This window comes from Microcebus murinus, chromosome 25 (genome assembly GCF_040939455.1).
Source record: "Microcebus murinus isolate Inina chromosome 25, M.murinus_Inina_mat1.0, whole genome shotgun sequence".
Classification (NCBI taxonomy): domain Eukaryota; kingdom Metazoa; phylum Chordata; class Mammalia; order Primates; family Cheirogaleidae; genus Microcebus; species Microcebus murinus.
Genome location: NC_134128.1, coordinates 17,096,013 through 17,116,573, shown reverse-complemented (window position 1 = coordinate 17,116,573; position 20,561 = coordinate 17,096,013). Strand labels below are relative to the sequence as shown.

General features: G+C 42.4%; 1 protein-coding gene across 3 annotated transcripts in view; it reads right to left on the bottom strand.

Moving 5' to 3' along the window:
- Window positions 1-10,357: 10,357 nt before the first annotated feature.
- CUL2 (cullin 2) overlaps window positions 10,358-20,561 on the bottom strand; it is a 67,694-nt gene continuing 57,490 nt past the window's right edge. The window contains exons 18-21 of one of the 3 annotated variants that reach the window (XM_075997680.1): window positions 16,602-16,804; window positions 14,583-14,684; window positions 13,091-13,207; window positions 10,358-12,126 (exon numbers count right to left, since the gene is read on the bottom strand). In XM_075997680.1, coding sequence (XP_075853795.1) covers window positions 11,995-12,126; window positions 13,091-13,207; window positions 14,583-14,684; window positions 16,602-16,804 — 554 coding nt within the window. In that variant the 3' untranslated portion in view covers window positions 10,358-11,994. The remainder of the gene's footprint in view (window positions 12,127-13,090; window positions 13,208-14,582; window positions 14,685-16,601; window positions 16,805-20,561) is intronic. The other 2 variants (XM_075997679.1, XM_012765652.3) reach the window with 2 other exon arrangements.

Genomic DNA, 20,561 nt, shown 5'->3' with positions numbered 1-20,561 from the left:
GTTAGACTTCCAAATCCAGCTTCCTCCCAGCGGCCCTGCCTTTGTCCACACACGACAGGCCTCTGCCACTCTCAGAGCCCTTCGAGCTATCTTGTCCCAACCAGAGCTCAAGGCAACAGAAAGGTGACTTGCTGGTTCTTCCTGTGGCAGAGGTATTCAAGAACATGAGCCTCCCGGAAAACCAGTTTGCACAATGACCAGGAACTTTGACGCCTGAAATCCACAAGAGTCTTGAATAGAGAATTTTTAGACACTAAGGTGAGGATAATATGGTAATAGTTGGAAGGTGGTGGTGTTTGTCTGTTTTGTTTTGATCTCGAATTCCTGAGCTCAAGTGATCCTCCCACTTCTGCCTCCCAGAGTGCTAGGATTACAGGCATGAGCCAGCACGCCCTGCTGTTTTGTTTTGAGACAGGGTGTCCTTCTGTCACCCGAGCTGGAGTGTAGTGGCATCATCATAGCTCACTACAGCCTCGAACTCCTGACCTCAAGCAATCCTCCCACCTCAGCCTCCCAAGTAGTTGGGACTACGAGTGCGTGCCACCACACTCAGCTACTTTTTCTATTTTTTTGTAGAGACAGGATCTCGCTATGTTGCCCAGGCTGGTCTCAAACTGCTGGCCTCAAGCAATCCTCTGGCCTTGGCCTCCCAAAGTACTAGGATTACAGGTATGAACCACTGCCCTGGAAGGTGTTCTGGTCTGAGGTTTTTCTTTTTCTTTTTTTTATTTTTTGAGGTAGAGTCTCAGTCTGTTGCCCTGACTAGAGTGCCATGGCATCAGCCTAGCTCACAGCAACCTCAAACTCCTGGGCTCAAGGAATCCTTCTGTCTCAGCCTCCCGAGTAGCTGGGACTACAGGCATGTGCCACCATACCTGGCTAATGTTTTCTATATTTTTAGTTGGCCAATTAATTTCTTTCTATTTATAGTAGAGGCAGGGTCTCACTCTTGCTCAGGCTGGTTTCGAACTCCTGACCTTGAGTGATCCACCCTCCTCGGCCTCCCAGAGTGCTAGGATTCCAGGCAAGAGCCACTGCACCCGGCCTGGTCTGAGGTTTTTCTTTTTTTTCTTTTCTTTCCTTTTTTCTTTTTTTCTTTTTGGAGACAGAATCTCACTTTGTTGCCCTAACTAGAGTGAGTGCCATGGCATCAGCCTAGCTCACAGCAACCTCAAACTCCTGGACTCAAGCAATCCTTCTGCCTCAGCCTCCTGAGTATCAGCCTCCTGAGTAGCCGGGACTACAAGCATGCACCACCATGCCTGGATAATTTTTTGCATATATAATTTTAGTTGGTCAATTAATTTCTTTCTATTTTTAGTAGAGACAGGGTCTCGCTCAGGCTGGTTTCGAACTCCTGACCTCGAGCAATCCTCCCGCCTCGGCCTCCCAGAGTGCTAGGATTCCAGGCTAGAGCCACCGCGCCTGGCCTGGTCTGAGGTTTTTCTAAACCCTTCCAGGCGTAGAGGCATAGAGTTCTGCAACCCTGCTTCCATTGTGGGGAGCCACTTGGAATTGCCCAAGCTAGTACCCTGGAGGAGGATGCCCTCAGCCCTCTATCTTCTGGAAAAAGTAGGGTAGCATTTGTGGACTCTCATGTATCCAGTTCTTTTAGGAATTCTGGAAATTCCTTTTACTTGGCTCACAGATGGAACATCTATAACATTTATACTCTAATACGGAGAACTGACATGTCTCCCTGGGTAATTGTGCTGCACATAAAAGAAAAAGCTATTTTGTTCAAGACAAAAGCGTAAGTAGCGACTGGATTCAAAAGAAAACCTTTCTCTTAAAACAACTTCTTCCTTTGCCTCTAGTCATCAGAGACAGTCATGAGCCTCTTCAGCACTGAGCCCTGAACAAGTGCTCTGGCTCCAGCCAATGGCACTTCCCAACAGGATTTAAGGGGGCAAAAGTGCATGCACCACTGTAGAGAAGGATCTGGAAGCCATCATCATTAAGGGACGCTGAGCTTGTGGGAAAGAAGTCGTGAAGAATTGTCACGTGGCAGGGGGATTACAGGTGTTCTCTGCTGCTGCAGAGAACCTGCTAGAATCCATGCGTGGTCTTGGGCATGCGCCATAAGGGGAGTTTGGTGGGGATCTACTTGGATCTGTGTCATGGGAACGTGCTGAGTCCCAGATCCACTTTCCTTTTATGTAAATAACCAAAGCAACGGCCTCGGCACAGCAGAGGGAAGCCAGGCTGGGGCGTGTGGGAGGTGGCAGCAGTGTGGCCCGATGTGGGAGGAAAGAGTGAGCAGCGACGGGTCACAGTGGGCTCCTCAAGCCCCTAAGTTCAGTTCAGCAATCATGGCCGGGGGAATGGGGACACTATAAAGAAGCCATCAAGCCCGGGCGAGGTGGCTCACGCCTGTGATCCTAGCACTCTGGGAGGCCGAGACGGAAGGATGGCTCAAGGTCAGGAGTTCGAAACCAGCCTGAGCAAGAGCGAGACCCCGTCTCTACTATAAATAGAAAGAAATTAATTGGCCAACTAAAAATATATAGAAAAAATTAGCCGGGCATGGTGGCGCATGCAGCAAGGGGTTAGGTAACTATATATATGATACTTTCGAACATTTTTAGAGAAACAACAAATATAATGAGGTTGGCCAGTAGATCCTAATGTCACTAGACAAAGAGGTTAAAGGAAAGGATGATGACCTCAGGGATTTGAGCTCCCAACTCAAACTCAAATGACACAAAGGCACCTATGTGTGCCCTGAAGCCAGCCCTTATCTCCCATAGCTCCAGGGCTGAGACTGCTGAAAATCAAACATAAAATCTCTTCTTGCAACTGGGTGAATTACCATTCAATTTGTTCTCCCAACTTTGCAGAGTGTCTAACTATTAACGTGACGGCATTGATTGCAAAGAATGGAATCCTGTACGTTGAGATGGGGGGGACATGTGGCAAGACCTTAACAAAGCTGGGGGCACTGAGCCCCTAAATTCTCGTTCCTTCTGGAAAACAAACTCATAGATTTTTTTTTCCTCCTGACCCTTGAGTTGTCTCCTCCGCCTGCTTGACAAATAAACAGTGCATCGGCAATTAATAATTACTGTGAGAACAAGCGGTTTGGGGCAAGAAGAAAGCGGTTCACAGGGTCTAGTCAAATTTTATGTTATTTCAGTCATTTAAAAAACTGCCAGGGTATTAAAATCTCAAGGGGCCCAGCTATATATAAGTGGACAGGCCGATACCACCGGGGGTGGTAAACACAGTTTATGGAGATGTGTTATGGATGCTACGTTGACAAGGGGTGGACTTGTGAGAGTTAATTTTATGTGTCAACTTGACTGGGTCACGGGATGCCCAGATATCTGGTTAAATGTTATTTCTGGGTATGTTCATGAGATGGTTCTGGAAGAGATTAGCATTGGGATCAATGGACTTAGGAAAGCAGATGTTCTTCCTCAATGTGAGTGGGTGAAATTCAATCCTCGGAAGGCCCAAGTAGAACAAAAAGCTGGAGGGACGTTGAATCCTCTCTCTGTGCCTGATCGCTTGAGCCAAGACCTCAGTCTTCTCCTGGCCTTGGAATGGGACTTACTTACACCATTGGCACTTCCGGTTCTCAGGCCTTCTACTCAGACTGGAACTCACACTAATGGCTATCCTGGGTCCACAGCTAGCAGACAGGAGATGACAGGATTGTCAACCTCCAAAAATCTCACGAGTGACTTCCTTGTAATAAATCTCATTTTACATAAACAGTCAGTCCCCTGTATCCATGTGCTCTGCATCTGTGGATCCAACCAACCACCAATCAAAAATATTTGAAAAAAATAAAAAAGGACGGTTGTGTCTGTACTGAACATGTACAGATTTTTTTCTTGTCATTATTCTCTAAAGAATACAGTATAATAACTACGTACAAAGCTTTTAGATTGTATTAGATATTACAAGTAATCTGGGAGGATGTGCAAAGGTTATATGCAGATACTGCACCATGTTTACAAGGAACTTGAACATCTGTGGGTTTTGGTGTCCATGGAGGGGTCCCAGAACCAGTCCCCCATGGATACCAAGGGACAACTGTGTGTCTGTATATATTATCTCCAGTCCATGATTCTTTTTCCCTGGAGAACTCTAATACAACAAGGTATTAGATGAGTGTCATAAAAATGAACACATGCACACACCCATTGCAAAGACCCTTATTTTTTAGTGCAATGGTATGATCATAGCTCTTTTTCTTTTTTTTTTTTTTTGAGACAGAGTCTCGCTTTGTTGTCCAGGCTAGAGTGAGTGCCATAGTGTCAGCCTAGCTCACAGCAACCTCAAACTCCTGGGCTCAAGCGATCCTCCTGCCTCAGCCTCCTGAGTAGCTGGGACTATAGGCATGCGCCACCATGCCCGGCTAATTTTTTCTATGCATTTTTAGTTGTCCGGCTAATTTCTTTATATTTTTTAGTAGAGACGGGTCTCGCTCTTGCTCAGGCTGGTCTTGAACTCCTGAGCTCGAGTAATCCTCCCGCCTCGGCCTCCTAGAATGCTAGAATTACAGATGTGAGCCACTGCGCCCGGCCATGATCCTAGCTCTTGAGATCAGCGATCCTCCTGCTCAGCCTCCTGAGTAGCTGTGACTATAGGCTTGTGCCACTATGCCCGGCTAATTGTAAAATTTTGTTTGTAGAGACAGGGTGTTGCTATGTTGTCCAAACTGGTCTCAAACTCCTGACCTCAAGTGATCCTCCTGCCTTGGCCTCCTAAAGCGCTGGGATTATAGGCATGAGCCACCACGCCTGACTGACTGCATTTTTCAAGTGTATTTTCAGAAACCACAATATTCTGATACTGTGTTCTGCTGTGTCCCATGACATTCCTCAGTTGGCCACATACTTGCTGTTTTTATGGGATGTCCCCGGTGGGTTTGATGGTCTGGCAGAGTCTAGCTGTCTGGTCCTTCCCTTCCTTTATCTCTCCTTCCCAAAGAGTCCCAGGTTGGTTGCTTCCTGGACTTCCAAACAGTCTCAGAACTTTCAGATCTAATCAAATTGGCTTTCAAGTACCGGCCAGGAGTGAACCTGACCTGACTTTTCCAGAGCTAAGCGTGACCCCCTAAGGCTACAACCTCTCAAGGAATGCAAACGGCCTCCTTCTGTTTAGACTTGGAGGCCAAATGGCAGAGGGAAACGGTTCAGAAAAGTCAGGGCCGTTGGGCTATGGCAGTCTCTTCCTTAATTTGAGAAGCTCTCTTCCCTGCTTTATGGAGCAGGGGAGATGACCTTGGCCCAAGCCAAGGTCAAGCATATAATTTACAAGTGAAGACGGCGTGTACCTCCTGACTTCTTACACCACACATTTGCAGTTTACCATTTCCCAAGTGGCTGGAGGTCCTTGGCTCTCTTCCTTGGCTCTCAAAACTTAGAGAAAATTTGTTTTGTTTTGTTTTGTTTTTTGAGACAGAGTCTCGCTTTGTTGCCCAGGCTAGAGTGAGTGCCGTGGCGTCAGCCTAGCTCACAGCAACCTCAAACTCCTGGGCTCCAGCGATCCTCCTGCCTCAGCCTCCCGAGTAGCTGGGACTACAGGCATGCGCCACCATGCCTGGCTAATTTTTTCTATATATATTAGTTGGCCAATTAATTTCTTTCTATTTATAGTAGAGACGGGGTCTCGCTCTTGCTCAGGCTGGTTTCGAACTCCTGACCTCGAGCAATCCACCCGCCTCGGCCTCCCAGAGTGCTAGGATTACAGGCGTGAGCCACCGCGCCCGGCCTAGAGATGATTATTTTGAAATGTACAATCTAAACAAGGTGTCTCAAATACTTCACAGCATAGCATTGATTTGAATTTAGTTACTTCTGCAGTATATAAACTAAAATGCTCAAACAGCTTGTTTCTTCTATGATAGGGCTAGTCCCACTAGCTAGTTATACCTAAACAGGCTGGTTAGAAAAGTCACAGAAAATTTTCATATCTTTCCTACGACATCAAAGTTCTTCCAAGTAAAATATCAACTGGCCATACACTATAAAAATCAGAACCTGCTAACTTTACTCCCTCCCCAAGATTGCAAATTTTAGCACAGGCTGTAATTCTTCAATTACCCTAACTATAAATATCAAGCCACTAACAATGGGGAAAAAGAAAACAATAATGAAAAATTTAAAACCTTCCTTTCTCATTCAAATTCTTTTCTACAAGTTGGTTCCCAAAGGCTCCTCCCTTTGCTGATAAATGATGTCTTTAAACTGGCCAGAAGGAAAATGCAAAACATGTTAAGAGCCGGGCAGAACCAGCACTTGGCAAAGATTTGTGGATCTGAGAAATAATCATAAAGCAGATCTACTTTGGGCTCCATCACCCTACTTCTATAAACGTGTCCTCATCTTAAAGTGGGCTGACAAGACCCCTCACTGAAATACAGGAAGACGAATCCCAGAATGCATATAAAGGGCTAAATAAAAAATCTCATTCCTTTTCCTTCCTGCTTTTGTGATTTAAAATGTATGTAATGTACTCACGTGATACCGTGTCTCCCCGAAAATAAGACAGGGTGTTATATTTATTTTTCCTCAAGAAGACACCCTAGGGCTTATTTTCAGGGGATGTTATTTTTTTTTAAGTACTGTACAACAATCTACATTGATTCAAATACAGTTAAGTCGTCTTCTTCTGGAACATCATCATCACTCTCCAAACCCCGAATTCCATCCTGAATTTCTTGCGACTCTATTTCTTTTAGAACCATTGGCCCAATCTCTCCTGTGGAGCAACAGAGCTCTCACGGGGCAGATGAGAAGGGCTGCTCGTGTTCTTTCCCGCTCCGGGACAAAATGCACGGGTTGTGCAGACGCGCTGCGCAGCCACGCCCGTCACTAGGGCTTATTTTCGGGGTGGGGCTTCTATTGTGCAAATGCTTAGAAATCCTGCTAGGGCTTATTTTATGGAGAGGTCTAATTTTTGGGGAAACACCGTAGTACGTTACTCTGTAGGCAGATTTAACCTGAATATTGTTAATCCATGAGCTAAAGAGTCAGAGAAATGAAAATGGATCAAAAAGCCTCTACAGATTGGCTTCTGAGATTCAGGATGGGAGCGGAGCCTTAGAACCAACTGCCGCTGCACGTGGCTGTGTCAAAGGCACACCAAGCCTAGATCCAAGCCTGTCACATCCCTGTCCCTTCTCTAGCCAGGATCCCCCTAACTCACTGAATGGCCTTAGTCATGAAAGCCAAAAATCCAGGTGTCATCCTTGATTTATCCCTTCCCACTCACCCAATCCCAACCCATGAAGTCATGCCAGGTGTGTCTACTTTATTCCGCCGGAGATCGCCATGGCCAGGCCACCCCTGCACACGCTCCTCCTGCCCGGGTCTCCCAGCTCATTTCACACGATCCGTCCTGCACACTACAAATGCAGGTTATCCACTTTCTCGAACTCCTGAGCTCAAGCAATCCACCCACCTTGGCCTCCCAGAGTGCTAGGATTACAGGTGTCAGCCACTGTGACTGGCAAGGTTATCCACTTTCTGCTAAAAATCTGCCAACATAAAATAGTTCACAAAACACCAACCCCCCCAAATATATACACACACACACACAAATATGTGTGTTATAAAGCATAAAATGATTATTAACACACAGACCACCCAGAAAACAATACCATCATTTTTAAAATGCAAACAAATTTATCCAAATCACTCCCCTGCTTAAGACGTACATAATTCAGCCACTCTGGTCTTCCCATTCCTAGATCTTGCTGTTACTTCTAAAACGTGGGCTGCCTCCTTCATTCTCCACCTTTTTTCAAACTCTTACAAAATCCTCCTCTGCATACCCAGGATTTCCGTCCTAAGCACTTACCACGTTTGGAGGGACACGTTTATGGCTGATTTTGACAAACTGCACGCTCCGGGTGAGCACACGCCACGCACCTCATCTTCTCTGCTCATCACTAATACCCTGGCACCAGGAGACATTTGTTAGCTGATGAAAGGGAAGAGGAATTGCCTGGGTTGTGGATTGGGGCCAGGGGAAGGTAAAAAACCTCTTACAATTTCCTAGGCAGTACAGCCATTGGTCATGAAAATTACCATTTCTCCCATCAGTTGAGTGCCAGCCTTAATGAATTCTAGCCTATGGGGTTGTATATCTCATGTAAGGATTGCCTAATCTAATTGCTTTGGCCTTTCTATGCTTCATGAACACAGCAATTTTCCACCACTGGATCTTTCCACATTAATTTCCACTCATTTAGCTCCAGCCCATGAGCAACAGCCGTTAGGACTAACATTCTTCAAGTTTACATCTTTTATTTTGACCTCGATCAACCACAGATTTATCCTTGGAACCAAAAATTAAGAGCTGAATAATTATCTTTTGCTACTACATAGCTCAAAAAAATTTTAATTGGCCGGGCATGGTGGCTCACACCTGTAACCCCAGCAATTTGAGAGGCTGAGGCAGGAGGATTGCTTGAGACCAGGAGTTCGAGACCAGCCTGGGCAACATGGTAAGACCACGTCTCTACAAACATAAAAATGAGCCTGGAGTGGTGGTGTGCACTTGTGGTCCCAGCTACTTGGGAGGCTGAGGCAGGAGGATTGCTTGAGCCAAGAGTTCAAGGGTAGCATTGTGCCGCTGTACTTCAGCTGGGCAACAGAGCGAGACCCTGTCTCTAAAAAAAAAGGAAAAAAACCAGTTTTAATTGGTAACTCTAAGTGTATATACATTGTGAAATAAATGTTCTATAGTTGTAGATGTGAATGTAAAATATTAAATTCACGAATTCCCTTTGCCATCAATGAGCTATGAGTAAAGACAAGTCCCTTAACCATTTATATCATTTTATATAAGTATTTTAAGAAACTAAACTATTAAGTGTTTATCACACATTATTTTAACTAGTAACAAATTTTTACTCTGAAATGGCAGGAAAAACTATTCTGTGTGAAATGATATTATTTCTCTCTATATATTATGTGTGTATATACATACACAGTGTATTTATGAGGTCCACTGTTTTGACTGGAATTTACACTTAGGCTCTGAAGCTTATGACAGTGACTCCCAGAAAAGGCTCATTATTCACTTTCCCCATCTATGAAAGTGAGAAACACTGCCCATCTAAAAGGATTTCTGAAGATTAAACAAAATGATATTGGTGGATATATCTGTCAGGGTTTGCACTCCATAAAGGTTAAAAAAATGAACACAAATGTGATAGCATTGTAGTATATATAGGTTATAAAGTCCTATAAACACAGTTATAAAGAAAATATGCTATTTACCATTTGAGTCAAAAAAAAAATGCTATTTACCATTTGAGTCAAAAAAAAAAAAAAAAAGAAAAGAAAACACAAACCCCGGAGTGTCTGTTATTTAAAGTGAAGTCAGACAATATTGGACTAAACCCTAGAATAGATCTACACGTACCACAGCAATTAAAATATTTGGTTTTGGCCAGGCGCGGTGGCTCACGCCTGTAATCCTAGCACTCTGGGAGGCCAAGGCGGGCGGATTGCTCAAGGTCAGGAGTTCAAAACCAGCCTGAGCAAGAGCGAGACCCTGTCTCTACTATAAATAAAGAAATTAATTGGCCAACTAATATATATATATAGAAAAAATTAGCCGGGCATGGTGGCGCATGCCATGGTGGCGAATGCCTGTAGTTAGTCCCAGCTACTTGGAGGCTGAGGCAGCAGAATGGCTTGAGCCCAGGAGTTTGAGGTTGCTGTGAGCTAGGCTGACGCCACGGCACTCACTCTAGCCTGGGCAACAAAGCGAGACTCTCTCAAAAAAAAAAAAAATTTTTTTTGTTTTTTGTTTCGAAGGGAAAGGATGGAATATCGACAATGGTTTCCAGTTGTCTGGCTTCCAAATACACGTTAACTACCTTAGTATTAATAATTAAGAAAAAAACTTCCGGTGTTTTCTCTCAGGTAAAAACTAAATAATAATAAAAAAAAACTTCTGAGAGTTTGGCTCACATACATTTGTTTTCTGTGACAAAGCATAGAAAACTCTCCTCTCCTTCTAGCTCTGACTTGGTCTGCTCACAAGCACTAGGCTGTAGCAGGGCCTGCCAGGTTGGTACCCTGGGCTGTTGATAACTAAGGCTTCCGCCATAAGGACTTCAATCACCTGACCTGACCTGCCGGGCCTCCTGCCACTCTTCCCAGCATCCTCCTCGGGTGACAGAATGTGCTATACTGAACTCTACACATTCCACCCTTCCTGGATGGGGCCTTGGTTGAATGTAATTGGAGTCTGTTCTCCCTCACCTACAGCAGGACTTTGTATTTTCTTTCAGGTAAAACGGGGAAAAGATGTGAAGAGAACTCTAGTCAGCCATTTGTGTAGACCTCAGCACAAGTATTTTGTCCATTTTTCAATATAATATATTTTCTTGACAATTAGATACCAGGATGAGACTTAATTTAACATTTATAAATAGTTAAGAAAAAAGAAATCAATTTGGAAAGCTTTATCAACAAGTTATCAAAACAAGGGTTTGGTTTTTTTTGACAGTGAATGTACAATAGTATATGGTTTGCCATTAGTTCCTCTCTAGGAAGAAAAGTAAAATGAGAAATACAGTATAAGTCATCATACGTTCAGCAGATTTTTAAAACACTTAAGAGACACGAGTAAGAAAAAGTGCAATCGGAAGAAACCAATTGTAAAAGCCATTTTGCAACAATAAGCGGAATTTAAATATGAGCCACATATTAGATGATACTGATCATTATTGTTCGTTAAGAGTAATATCATTGTGTTTTTTTTTTTTTTAAAGGCCTTATCCATTCAAGATACAAACTGAAGTATTAAGTGAAATGACTTGTGTGGGACCTGCTTAAACTATTTCAGCTTAAAAAAAATTGTGCGTTGTTACCGGGTGGATAGGTAATAAATATGACAATAGATCAGAGTCTAATACTGCTGTCGAGATATATATATAATAAACAAAATAATGGAATCTTACGTCTCTATATAAGTGGCACCTGGTATAACGTACTATACAAAAATTGCTTTTTTAAAGGTATTTAGATTATGCATTGCTAAGCACTCCTGTGCCTTATCAGAGTGACTAGCATCTAAACTGCTAAAGGAGTGGTGTAGGGGTGGCAGGTAGGGAGTATGGGAGGAACACGTTGGTGTCACAGGGTCGCCTACAGCTCGGGGAAGGCAGTAGAGCTGGGGTGTCAGTCTGTATTAGAATGAATGTATGAAGTAAGACAACTTTCGAGTGAAAAGCTTTCTGTGCAGACTTGACAAGGTCACCACCCATGGTCCTCCTCTGTTTTGGTGGCGTAGGTCATCATCAGAAACTGTTGCTGGAATTATATCCTCAATATTCCAAATGCTTATATCCGATGTAGCTCTAGTCCATAAAAATAAAACATTCTTTATGCCGAATGTGTCTCTATGCACCCGAGAACAATAATCTAGACATTTTGCATGTAGGACTTAAATAGGAGTACAAGTGGATGAAACCATTCAGATAAAAACACAACTAAAGCTGTGTGAGCTGCTTTGACTCTATATATTATTTTGTGGCCAACCTGATATTCCATCCACATAAAAAAAGGCATTCTATTTCTTTATTTTTTTTTATTTGACAAGCAGCAATATCATGTTTGTCATTTTAATGTAGATACAATTATTAGGTTATCTGTCATATTACAATATTTAAGTTTTTTTATTTTATGTCCTTTAAGATACATTTAAAAAAAAAAAAAAACACATCAACTGCAAACGTGAAGGGGAGAAAAAGCATGGTACCCAACCAAATTTCCACATTTCAGCAATACTTCACTCACTCTTTTAATAAAGTTTTAAGAAATGTCACAATGACATGAGCTCGAAATTTCTCTAGGCATTTTCTTTGACGCTCATGACGTGGCACTGGTGATGTTGTAAACAGCAGAAAAACGGGGGCTGCCAAATGACCAAATTATGGAGGCACAGGCCTGCTTCTTCCCACAGGAACACACCGAGTGGTGATGGCGACGGTCGTCTCAGCCGCGCTGGAGAGTGACATCACGCGACGTAGCTGTATTCGTCCGCCGACGCTTGGCTGCGTTCGATGTACTGCTTGTCTATCAGCACTTCAATGCACTTCTTGATCATGCTGATACTGGGATTAAACCTGGCTCTTGACTGGCTAATCACCTGGGGAGGAGAGACACGGAGGTTACCTGTCGCCAATCCATCACCTATACACAATTACTCTCAGCCAGGCGCAGTGTAACCCTAGCACTGCGCGACCCTGAGGTGGGACGACTGCTCGAGGCCAGAAGTTCAAGACCAGCCTGGGCAATAGCAGGACCCTGTCTCAACAAAAATTAAAAAAATCAGCCAGGCGTGGTGGCGCACGCCTGTGGTCCCAGCTACTCGGGAGGCCGAGGCAGGAGGATCACCTGAGCCCAGGAGTTTGAGGTTGCAGTGAGCTATGATGACGCCACTGCACTCTAGCCCGGCAATAACAGAGCAAGACCTTGTCTTAAAAAGAAAAAAAAAAAAATACTCTTAACCCATCCGCTATAAAGTGCCTCAAATTTACTGAGGTTTCAACAGACCTAAGGCAATAGGAAAAAGAAAATTTAAAATTTTTAAGATGAGCAAGAGTGTTCACAGAAAGGGGAGCAGTAAGTTCTATCAATTTTGACATGATGGCTAAAAGGAATTTTTTATGATAAGTAAGGAGGTCTAATGTTTATATCACAAAGGGATTAAAACGTAGAACATAGATATTTCTTTGTCACTGGACTGGGAACTCCCAAATGGCCTGCCAGCCCTGAGCTGCTCTGAACACCCCAAGCAGCCAGCTCAGCCTGAGCAAGAGTGAGACCCATCTCTACTATAAATAGAAAGAAATTAATTGGCCAACTAATATACAGAAAGAATTAGCCAGGCATGGTGGCGCATGCCTGTAGTCCCAGCTACTCGGGAGGCTGAGGCAGCAGGATTGCTTGAACCCAGGAGGGTGAGGTTGCTGTGAGCTAGGCTGACGCCACGGCACTCACTCTAGCCTAGAAAACAAAGCGAGACTCTATCTTTAAGAAGACAGAGACTGCACCCATCTGTTGATAATGCCCTCTACCCTGACAAATCTTCAGGGCTTGCTCTCTTTTACCTCTTGAATAAGGGCATTGTGCCGAAGCACTTTCCGTGCTTTCATGATACGAACTATAGCAGCTTGGAGATACATTTTCCGGTCCTCATCAACAGCACTTCTAGTCTGCTCCATTTCCTGTTTTATGGAAGAAAAAAAAAAACATGAGTAAACAAGTCATGAAGTCATTGAATTTTCAAAATTCATTTTATCAGTGAGGTCAAATAAATTTCCAATCAATACTGAGCATGAAATTATACAGTTATGCACTGTCAAAACATCTACATAATTTCTAGGGCTAAAGCTAGAAGGTTATTAAAAAGAAATTTGCACTACTGTAAGCTGTACTGTTAATGTAAACAGGCAATAAAGTAGGACTTAAATGACACGGAGCAATAATTTAAGACCATCATGCTATCAACGATTATAGAATCTACATCACAGCACATCACAGCGCTTTCAGAGGGAGATGAAGGCGGGTGGATCGCTCAGGTTCAGGAGTTCGAAACCAGCCTGAACAAGAGTGAGGCCCCATCTCTACTATAAATAGAAATTAATTGGCCAACTAAAAAAATATATATAGAGAAAAAATTAGCCGGGCATGGTGGCGCATGCCTATAATCCCAGCTACTCGGGAAGCTGAGGCAGGAGGATCGCTTGAGGCCAGGAGTTGGAGGTTGCTGTGAGCTAGGCTGATGCCACGGCACTCACTCTAGCCTGGGCAACAGAGTGAGACTCTGTCTCAAAAGAAAAAAGATAAAATACAGTCCATATGTAACAAATTATTATTCATTAGCCTGAAGGAAAAGGGAATCTTGGCCATTTTAGGGTTCAAAGTTAATGGCAATCAAACAATTGTCTCTACCATGGGAAAATAGTTCCTTGAGAGGGCCTTAATCTTCCCATCCTGCACGGAGCCCAAGCATTGCACACAGGAGGCAATCTGGGAACTTCTGTGTCATGAACAGTCTGCCCCAGACCAAAGCAGTAATCGTGGCTGAGTTAACACAGCAGAGGCCCCCACTCCCTCTGGCTCATCAGAGAGTCTAGACCCCACTCCTGACCCTTTTAACAAGGTCCCCAGGTGGCTTATTTGCCCATGATGACAGTTTGAGCAGTATTTTCTACATGACGACTTTTCTTTGAAAGGAATGAGTTGTAAAATTTTCTCTTATTTTACAAATGAGAAATATGAGAGATTATATGTTACTTCTCAGGGTGGAAATTTTTGGAGAGAATGCAAAGCAATGCTACACATTTCGACGGTTTAAGAGCAAATATAAGCAAACCACAATACCTTTTTCCTTAGCTGCCCACCACCCTCTCCTATTTTTTTTAAATCTAAAATATCAGCAGAGTTTTCTATTTGATTAGGTTTATAAATGCAAATAGTAGACCAAAGATGTATATTATTAATTTTGGTGTACAAAGCTTTACACGATCTCAATGTAAATTAGATTTATAAAGTCCAACATGTAAAAATTCTCCAAAAATGACATTAAAAAGCACTTACCTGTGGTGTGTCTTTCTGCATTGATGTAGTAATTTTAAATTTTGTTCTTTTACTGCTAAAGTTCATATTTAATGAAAACGAACATTCTGCATCGATGTCTTCCTACGTGTAAAAATATTTATAAAAAACAAAGTCATTAAATAAGAATGACTACAAATAAGATGCCATGAAAATTAAATAATTACCAAGCAAAAAAGACTAAGCCTGTTGTAATTTTTACATTATAAACATTATTGAATTTAAGAGAAAAATAGTTGCCTTTTATTAAACACAAAAGCAATAACCAATTATTTTCGAATTTTACATCTGCCAGAATCTTAGTTTATATTTAGGAATAAGCTATAGTCTGGTCCAACTACTATATATATACAGCCTTTTGATCAAACAAGAGGCAAGCTCACTGGCTTAAACAGAGTTTAGAATTTTAATTTTTATGAAACACCCAAGGCTCATAACTTTTCTATTACTTTGCTTTAAAAAACTAAAGCACCAGATGTCTTTTTTATTTTTATTTTTATTTTTTTTATTTTTTTTTTTTTTGAGACAGAGTCTCACTTTGTTGTCCAGGCTAGAGTGAGTGCCGTGGCGTCAGCCTAGCTCACAGCAACCTCAAACTCCTGGGCTCAAGCGATCCTCCTGCCTCAGCCTCCCGGGTAGCTGGGACTACAGGCATGCGCCACCATGCATCAGTTGGCCAATTAATTTCTTTCTATTTATAGTAGAGACGGGGTCTCGCTCTTGCTCAGGCTGGTTTTGAACTCCTGACCTTGAGCAATCCGCCCGCCTCGGCCTCCCAAGAGCTAGGATTACAGGCGTGAGCCACAGCGCCCGGCCCAGATGTCTTTTGAAATGCTGCAATAACAAGATGCCAATTATAAATGACCTGTGTTTCCAGCGGCACACAAGCATCAGTCCTTCATGACCAAATCCATGTCTTAGCCACTCTTCAAGAAGTAAGTGGTCTTTTCTCAGGGGAAAGTTGTTAAGCCAATTTTTAGAATCACAGCTTTTATTTCAGGCTTAAGAGAGTCTCTCACATCCTACAGTGGAGTTTCTCTGGCAAGAGGATCAAGAGGTCTTTGGCAGATGGACTCATTCTCAATAACCTCAGAAATTCTACTAAGGAACTGGCAGATAACATGACTAAAATTTAAAGTGCAAATAAGGGATCTATATTTATTTTTTGTAAATTTCCAGGTGCTAAAGTCGCAGGTTTAGAGAAACAACTTTTGGCCAGGCACGGGTGGCTCATGCTTGTAATCCTAGCACTCTGGGAGGCCGAGGTGGGAGGATCACTCAAGGTCAGGAGTTCGAAACCAGCCTAAGCAAGAGGGAGACCCCATCTCTACTAAAAAAAAGAAAGAAATTAATTGGCCAACTAAAAATATAGAGAATAAATTAGCTGGGCATGGTGGTGCATGCCTGTAGTCCCAGCTACTTGGAAGGCTCAGGCAGAAGGATCGCTTGAGCCCAGGAGTCTGAGGTTGCTGTGAACTAAGCTGATGCCATGGCACTCTAGCCCGGGCAACAGAATGAGAGTCTGTCTCTAAAATAATATATATATGTGGTTCTGGAGTCCTGACATTAAGCTGCCTGAGAGCACTTGGAATACACATGTTAAATACACATGCAAATAGACCTCAACAGGCTGCCACTTCCTATTACAGAACCATGAAATTAACTAAACATGTGAAAAAAAAATCAGAAAGATTTATGATAGGCTACAGTTTAAAAACCTCAATTAACCAGAATCTCCCAGATGAAATTCTTTGACAATTTTTCAGTAAGCCGTCACAGTACAGGACAAGTAAAATCAAACAGCAAAGGGCACACAGTAGCATTCTCTGTGATGCCTCAAGCTGACGGCTGTAAGGAGCTTGCAGTAATGGCGATGACTGAAATATTTTGCAAAGCACAAAAGGGTACCGACATTATAGCCTTCCTTTTAAAACTGCTAACACCCCATGAACAAGCCTTAATGTCGCTAATGCCTAAATTCCTTGGAATATCAGCACGTACCTTTTCTGAATCATGGTTAATCATTTTCACATCAAGCAATGATTTGATTGTTTTCGTCAGTTCCTTTTCATTCATCTGAGTGCTGTCTTGAAGTTCTTTATAGCTGACAATTTCGCTGTTGTTAAAGGCGAGAAGGACTGCCATTTGGTACGTTGTGACCATGGCTACGTAGGGTTTGCCCAAATAGTTCATTTTAACTTCACCTACAATAAAACAAAGATTGTGATCATTGATCATTCAAAGAAACATTCCAATATTATTTGAGGAAGCTAGGTGTGGTGGCTCATGCCTGTAATCCCAGCACTTTGGGAGGCCAGGAGTTCCAGACCAGCCTGGGCAACATAAACATAGTGAGACGCCCTCTCTACAAAAAAAAAAAAAAATTAGCTGGGCATGGTGTCGCACACCTGTAGTCCCTGCTACTAGGGAGGCTGAGGCAGGAGGATCACTTAAGCCCAGGAGTTGGAGGTTACGGTGAGCTGTGATCACACCACTGCACTCCAGCCTGGGCAACAGAGTGAGAGCCTGTCTCCAAAAATCAAAATTAAAAAAATTTTTAAAAACCCACTTAAATAGCAATTGTTTATTTCAGATATTTTCTCCTAGAAGAGTGTACTAATGACTTATTAAATTGTTGTAAAGTCATTGCTGGCAACAATGTAGTCATTTTGATTTTGGGGGGATGAGGGTAGAAGGTTACTAGTTTTGAATATGTAGTATAAATCACAGTTAAACTGTCATAACTTTACCAGTAGGTTTAAACAATGTCTTTAAATATTAATAGAAAGGCTAAGATTTTGGCAGAAAAAGAAAAACCAATAAAAGGAGGTAGGAAAAGGAGAAACGGACAGAAAAAAGGAAGAGAATGAGAGCTTGCTACCAGCAACTGCCTCACGTACTGACTATAGCTAGTCAGTTCCAGGTAAGGTTCAAGCATGCTGGGAGGTCTATAACCCTACAGAAAATGCTTCTGTGGCTCTGCCTGAATTATAATTTCTGCCAAAACTTTAACAATGCTTTTTTGTCTCAAAAATAACATTTTTCTTCCCAGTAACTTTCTAGTGGCAGAAAGGTATAGAAAAGAAAGACAGATAGCAGAGCCATTCTTTCTGTTGAAATAATTGCTAGGCTAAGAATGTTCTAGATGCTAAACTACCCAGGCAGATATAGAGGATACAGCAGGTTTGAGGCAGTAATACTGCAGCTCTGCAATGTCCCCAGGAGACAGCAGCGAGACAAAAAAAAGCTTGTAACAAATGGTACAACACATACAATACACTCGTATTGCTCTGTAACATGTTAAAAAAAAAAAGTTGCAGATCTAAGAACCGCTTCCTAGTGTGTAAAGTTGTGGTTTAGTGACTGGAAAACACACACACACACATAGCCTGTATTATTTTACAGTTTAATAAACTAAACCAGCATGAGATCTGATTTTAAAGCTCTTCGTTTTAACTCAAAGAAGCTGTGTTTTAGTAAGTTCATTCTATGCTTAAAAAGAAGAAAACTAGTTAGTCTTGTATTTTGCCTTTTTTTGTGCTATTTTTCAATACATCTCAGGGAACAGGGGCACATGGACCTCGGCCCCCTTGTCTCAGCACCATCTCTCAGGACAGGGTAGGGGAAACATGGGCAGGAAGGCAGGCCCAAACTTGTATGATTCATCCAATTACTGCCATGTCATCAGAATAGAAGAATGACAAAAGAGTGGCCATTTAACCTGCAGAATAGGTTGACAAATGCTAAGAGACTAAAAACTAAAAAACAGTCTGAAATATGCATAATTTTAAAAATAAGCCAACCATAGTTCAAGTGGCATTCATAACAAAAGGAAATAAAGATGGGCAGAGTTCTCAACAGTTTCATCCAAGTCACTTCCCCACTATCTCTGTTAGCTCCCTACTCTTGCCAGGAAAGCTTTTCTTTACAGAAGAATGTGTGCTAGTAAATGTTGAAGGAATGATAGAATGTCATCATTTTGCAACCAGTAATGACAGAACTGATTCCCGTAAGGGTGATCAGAGGATGCTAAAACCATGGGGTCAGGCTGTTCCTGGAAGAGAGTATTCACATGTGACCTGAGTGTCACCCCCCAGACTGCCTGCTAACTGAAAGGGGAATGAGTTCCTTTACAATGGAGATGGCTGGTGGTTAATCGCATGACCAAATTTAGCTTCTCTAATAGTGAGACAATCTGAAATTTAAATGCCTTCTGAAGCACACAGGACAACCTAAGAAGTATTCTTGCAAATAAGACTTATTTGGAATGTACTCAAACCTTTAGACCCAATTCCCACTTTACAGAATGTACAGAGAATAGAAACTGAATTTTAAAAAATGACGAATAAATAATATGAATAATCTTGAACAGTGGATAACTGGTCTGGTCTGTTCAAAACAGGGTGTCAGAGAATGCTGGGGAGGGTGGTGAGAGGTGATAGGGAGGGGACATGGAGAGATCTAAGAACCAAATGCAATCAGCGGCCTTTGATTACACTAACTAAAACAGCCATTAAAGTCACTTTGAGGGCAACCAGGGAAATCCGTATGTGGACTGGATGTTGGATAATATTAAGATCCCTCATTATTTTTTAACTGTTGAAATATTTGAAAGCAGCAATGAGAGGAATGCCGTCAATGATAGAATCACTATCTTTTAAGGTCTGTGCAACAATACGGTGTGACTTTCACTTTGGCAAATGACAGTAACTACCAATACACAGTCCACACGGTGCCAACCTCATCTATACTATGTGTTATTTGGTGACATGTTATCTCCCTTGAGTTTATCAATTCTCAATGAATCTTTCAGCAACTGACCTGGCATTTCTGCAACTTCTTGCTAGGCCACAAATAAAACTTATTTATAGCCAGAGAGTGTAATGGAAGCCATATATCTCTTGATCAAGTATCAACCTCTTCATCAAGTATCTATGTTTTTATCAAATTGTTCCCCAAGTATATGTAATTCTATCCAGAGCCCTGGTCACAAACCCGGTGGAATTTTCAGGCTTTTTCTCACTTAGTATCTGTCACATCTGATATCATAGATTACTTCTCAAAATTCTGACCTCTGTTGGTAATACACTCTCAATGTTCTTCTTTGCCTACCTTGGCTAAGTCCTATTGGTCCTTGAAAACCAAGTTGAGATGTCACCCAGAGCCTTCCCTTGCCAATACATGTTTGCCACCACCATTCTATGGGATATCAAACAACCTGGCTGGTCTATCTACCTCAACATGCAAAACACTGGACTATAAGTATGTACTTGTCCATTTGCCTACTAGACATGAGCTTTTTGAGGGCTGAGGCTCTGTATTTTATCTCTGTTCACTTGGCACACAGATGTTCTCTGACTTGATTAATGAATTTTACAAAGATAAAGCTGAAGGGATTGGGAGCGGTGGCTCACACCTGTAATCCCAGCACTTCGGGAGGCCAACGAGGGAAGACAGCTTGAGGCCAGGAGTTTGAGACCAGCCTGAGCAACAGAACAAGACCCCATCTCTACAAAAAATTAAAAAATTAGCCAGGCATGGTTGCAGGTGCCTATAGTCCAGCTACCTTGGAGGCTGAGGCAGGAAGATTGCTTCAGCCCAGGAGCTGGAGGCTGCAGTGAGCTGTGATCGTGCCACTGCACTTGAGCCTGAGTGACAGAGCAAGACCCTGTCTCTTAAGAGGAAAGAAAGAGAAAAAAATATAAAGATAAGAAAACAGGCTCAAGTAATAGCTTAAGGTTACACAGTTATTAAGTGGTGAGCTAATATTTAACCCCAAGTCTTCTGACTCTAAACTCCTCCAAATACCACCTCATACCCCATTTGCAATCATCTTGGTTTACAATTCAACATCTAAACTACTTCTTAGGTTTTCAATAACCTGGGAATGTAGAAATGGACTAGGAAAGAGTAATTTTCAATATATGTTTAAGTATGAGTGATACTCAAGAAACAGAACTC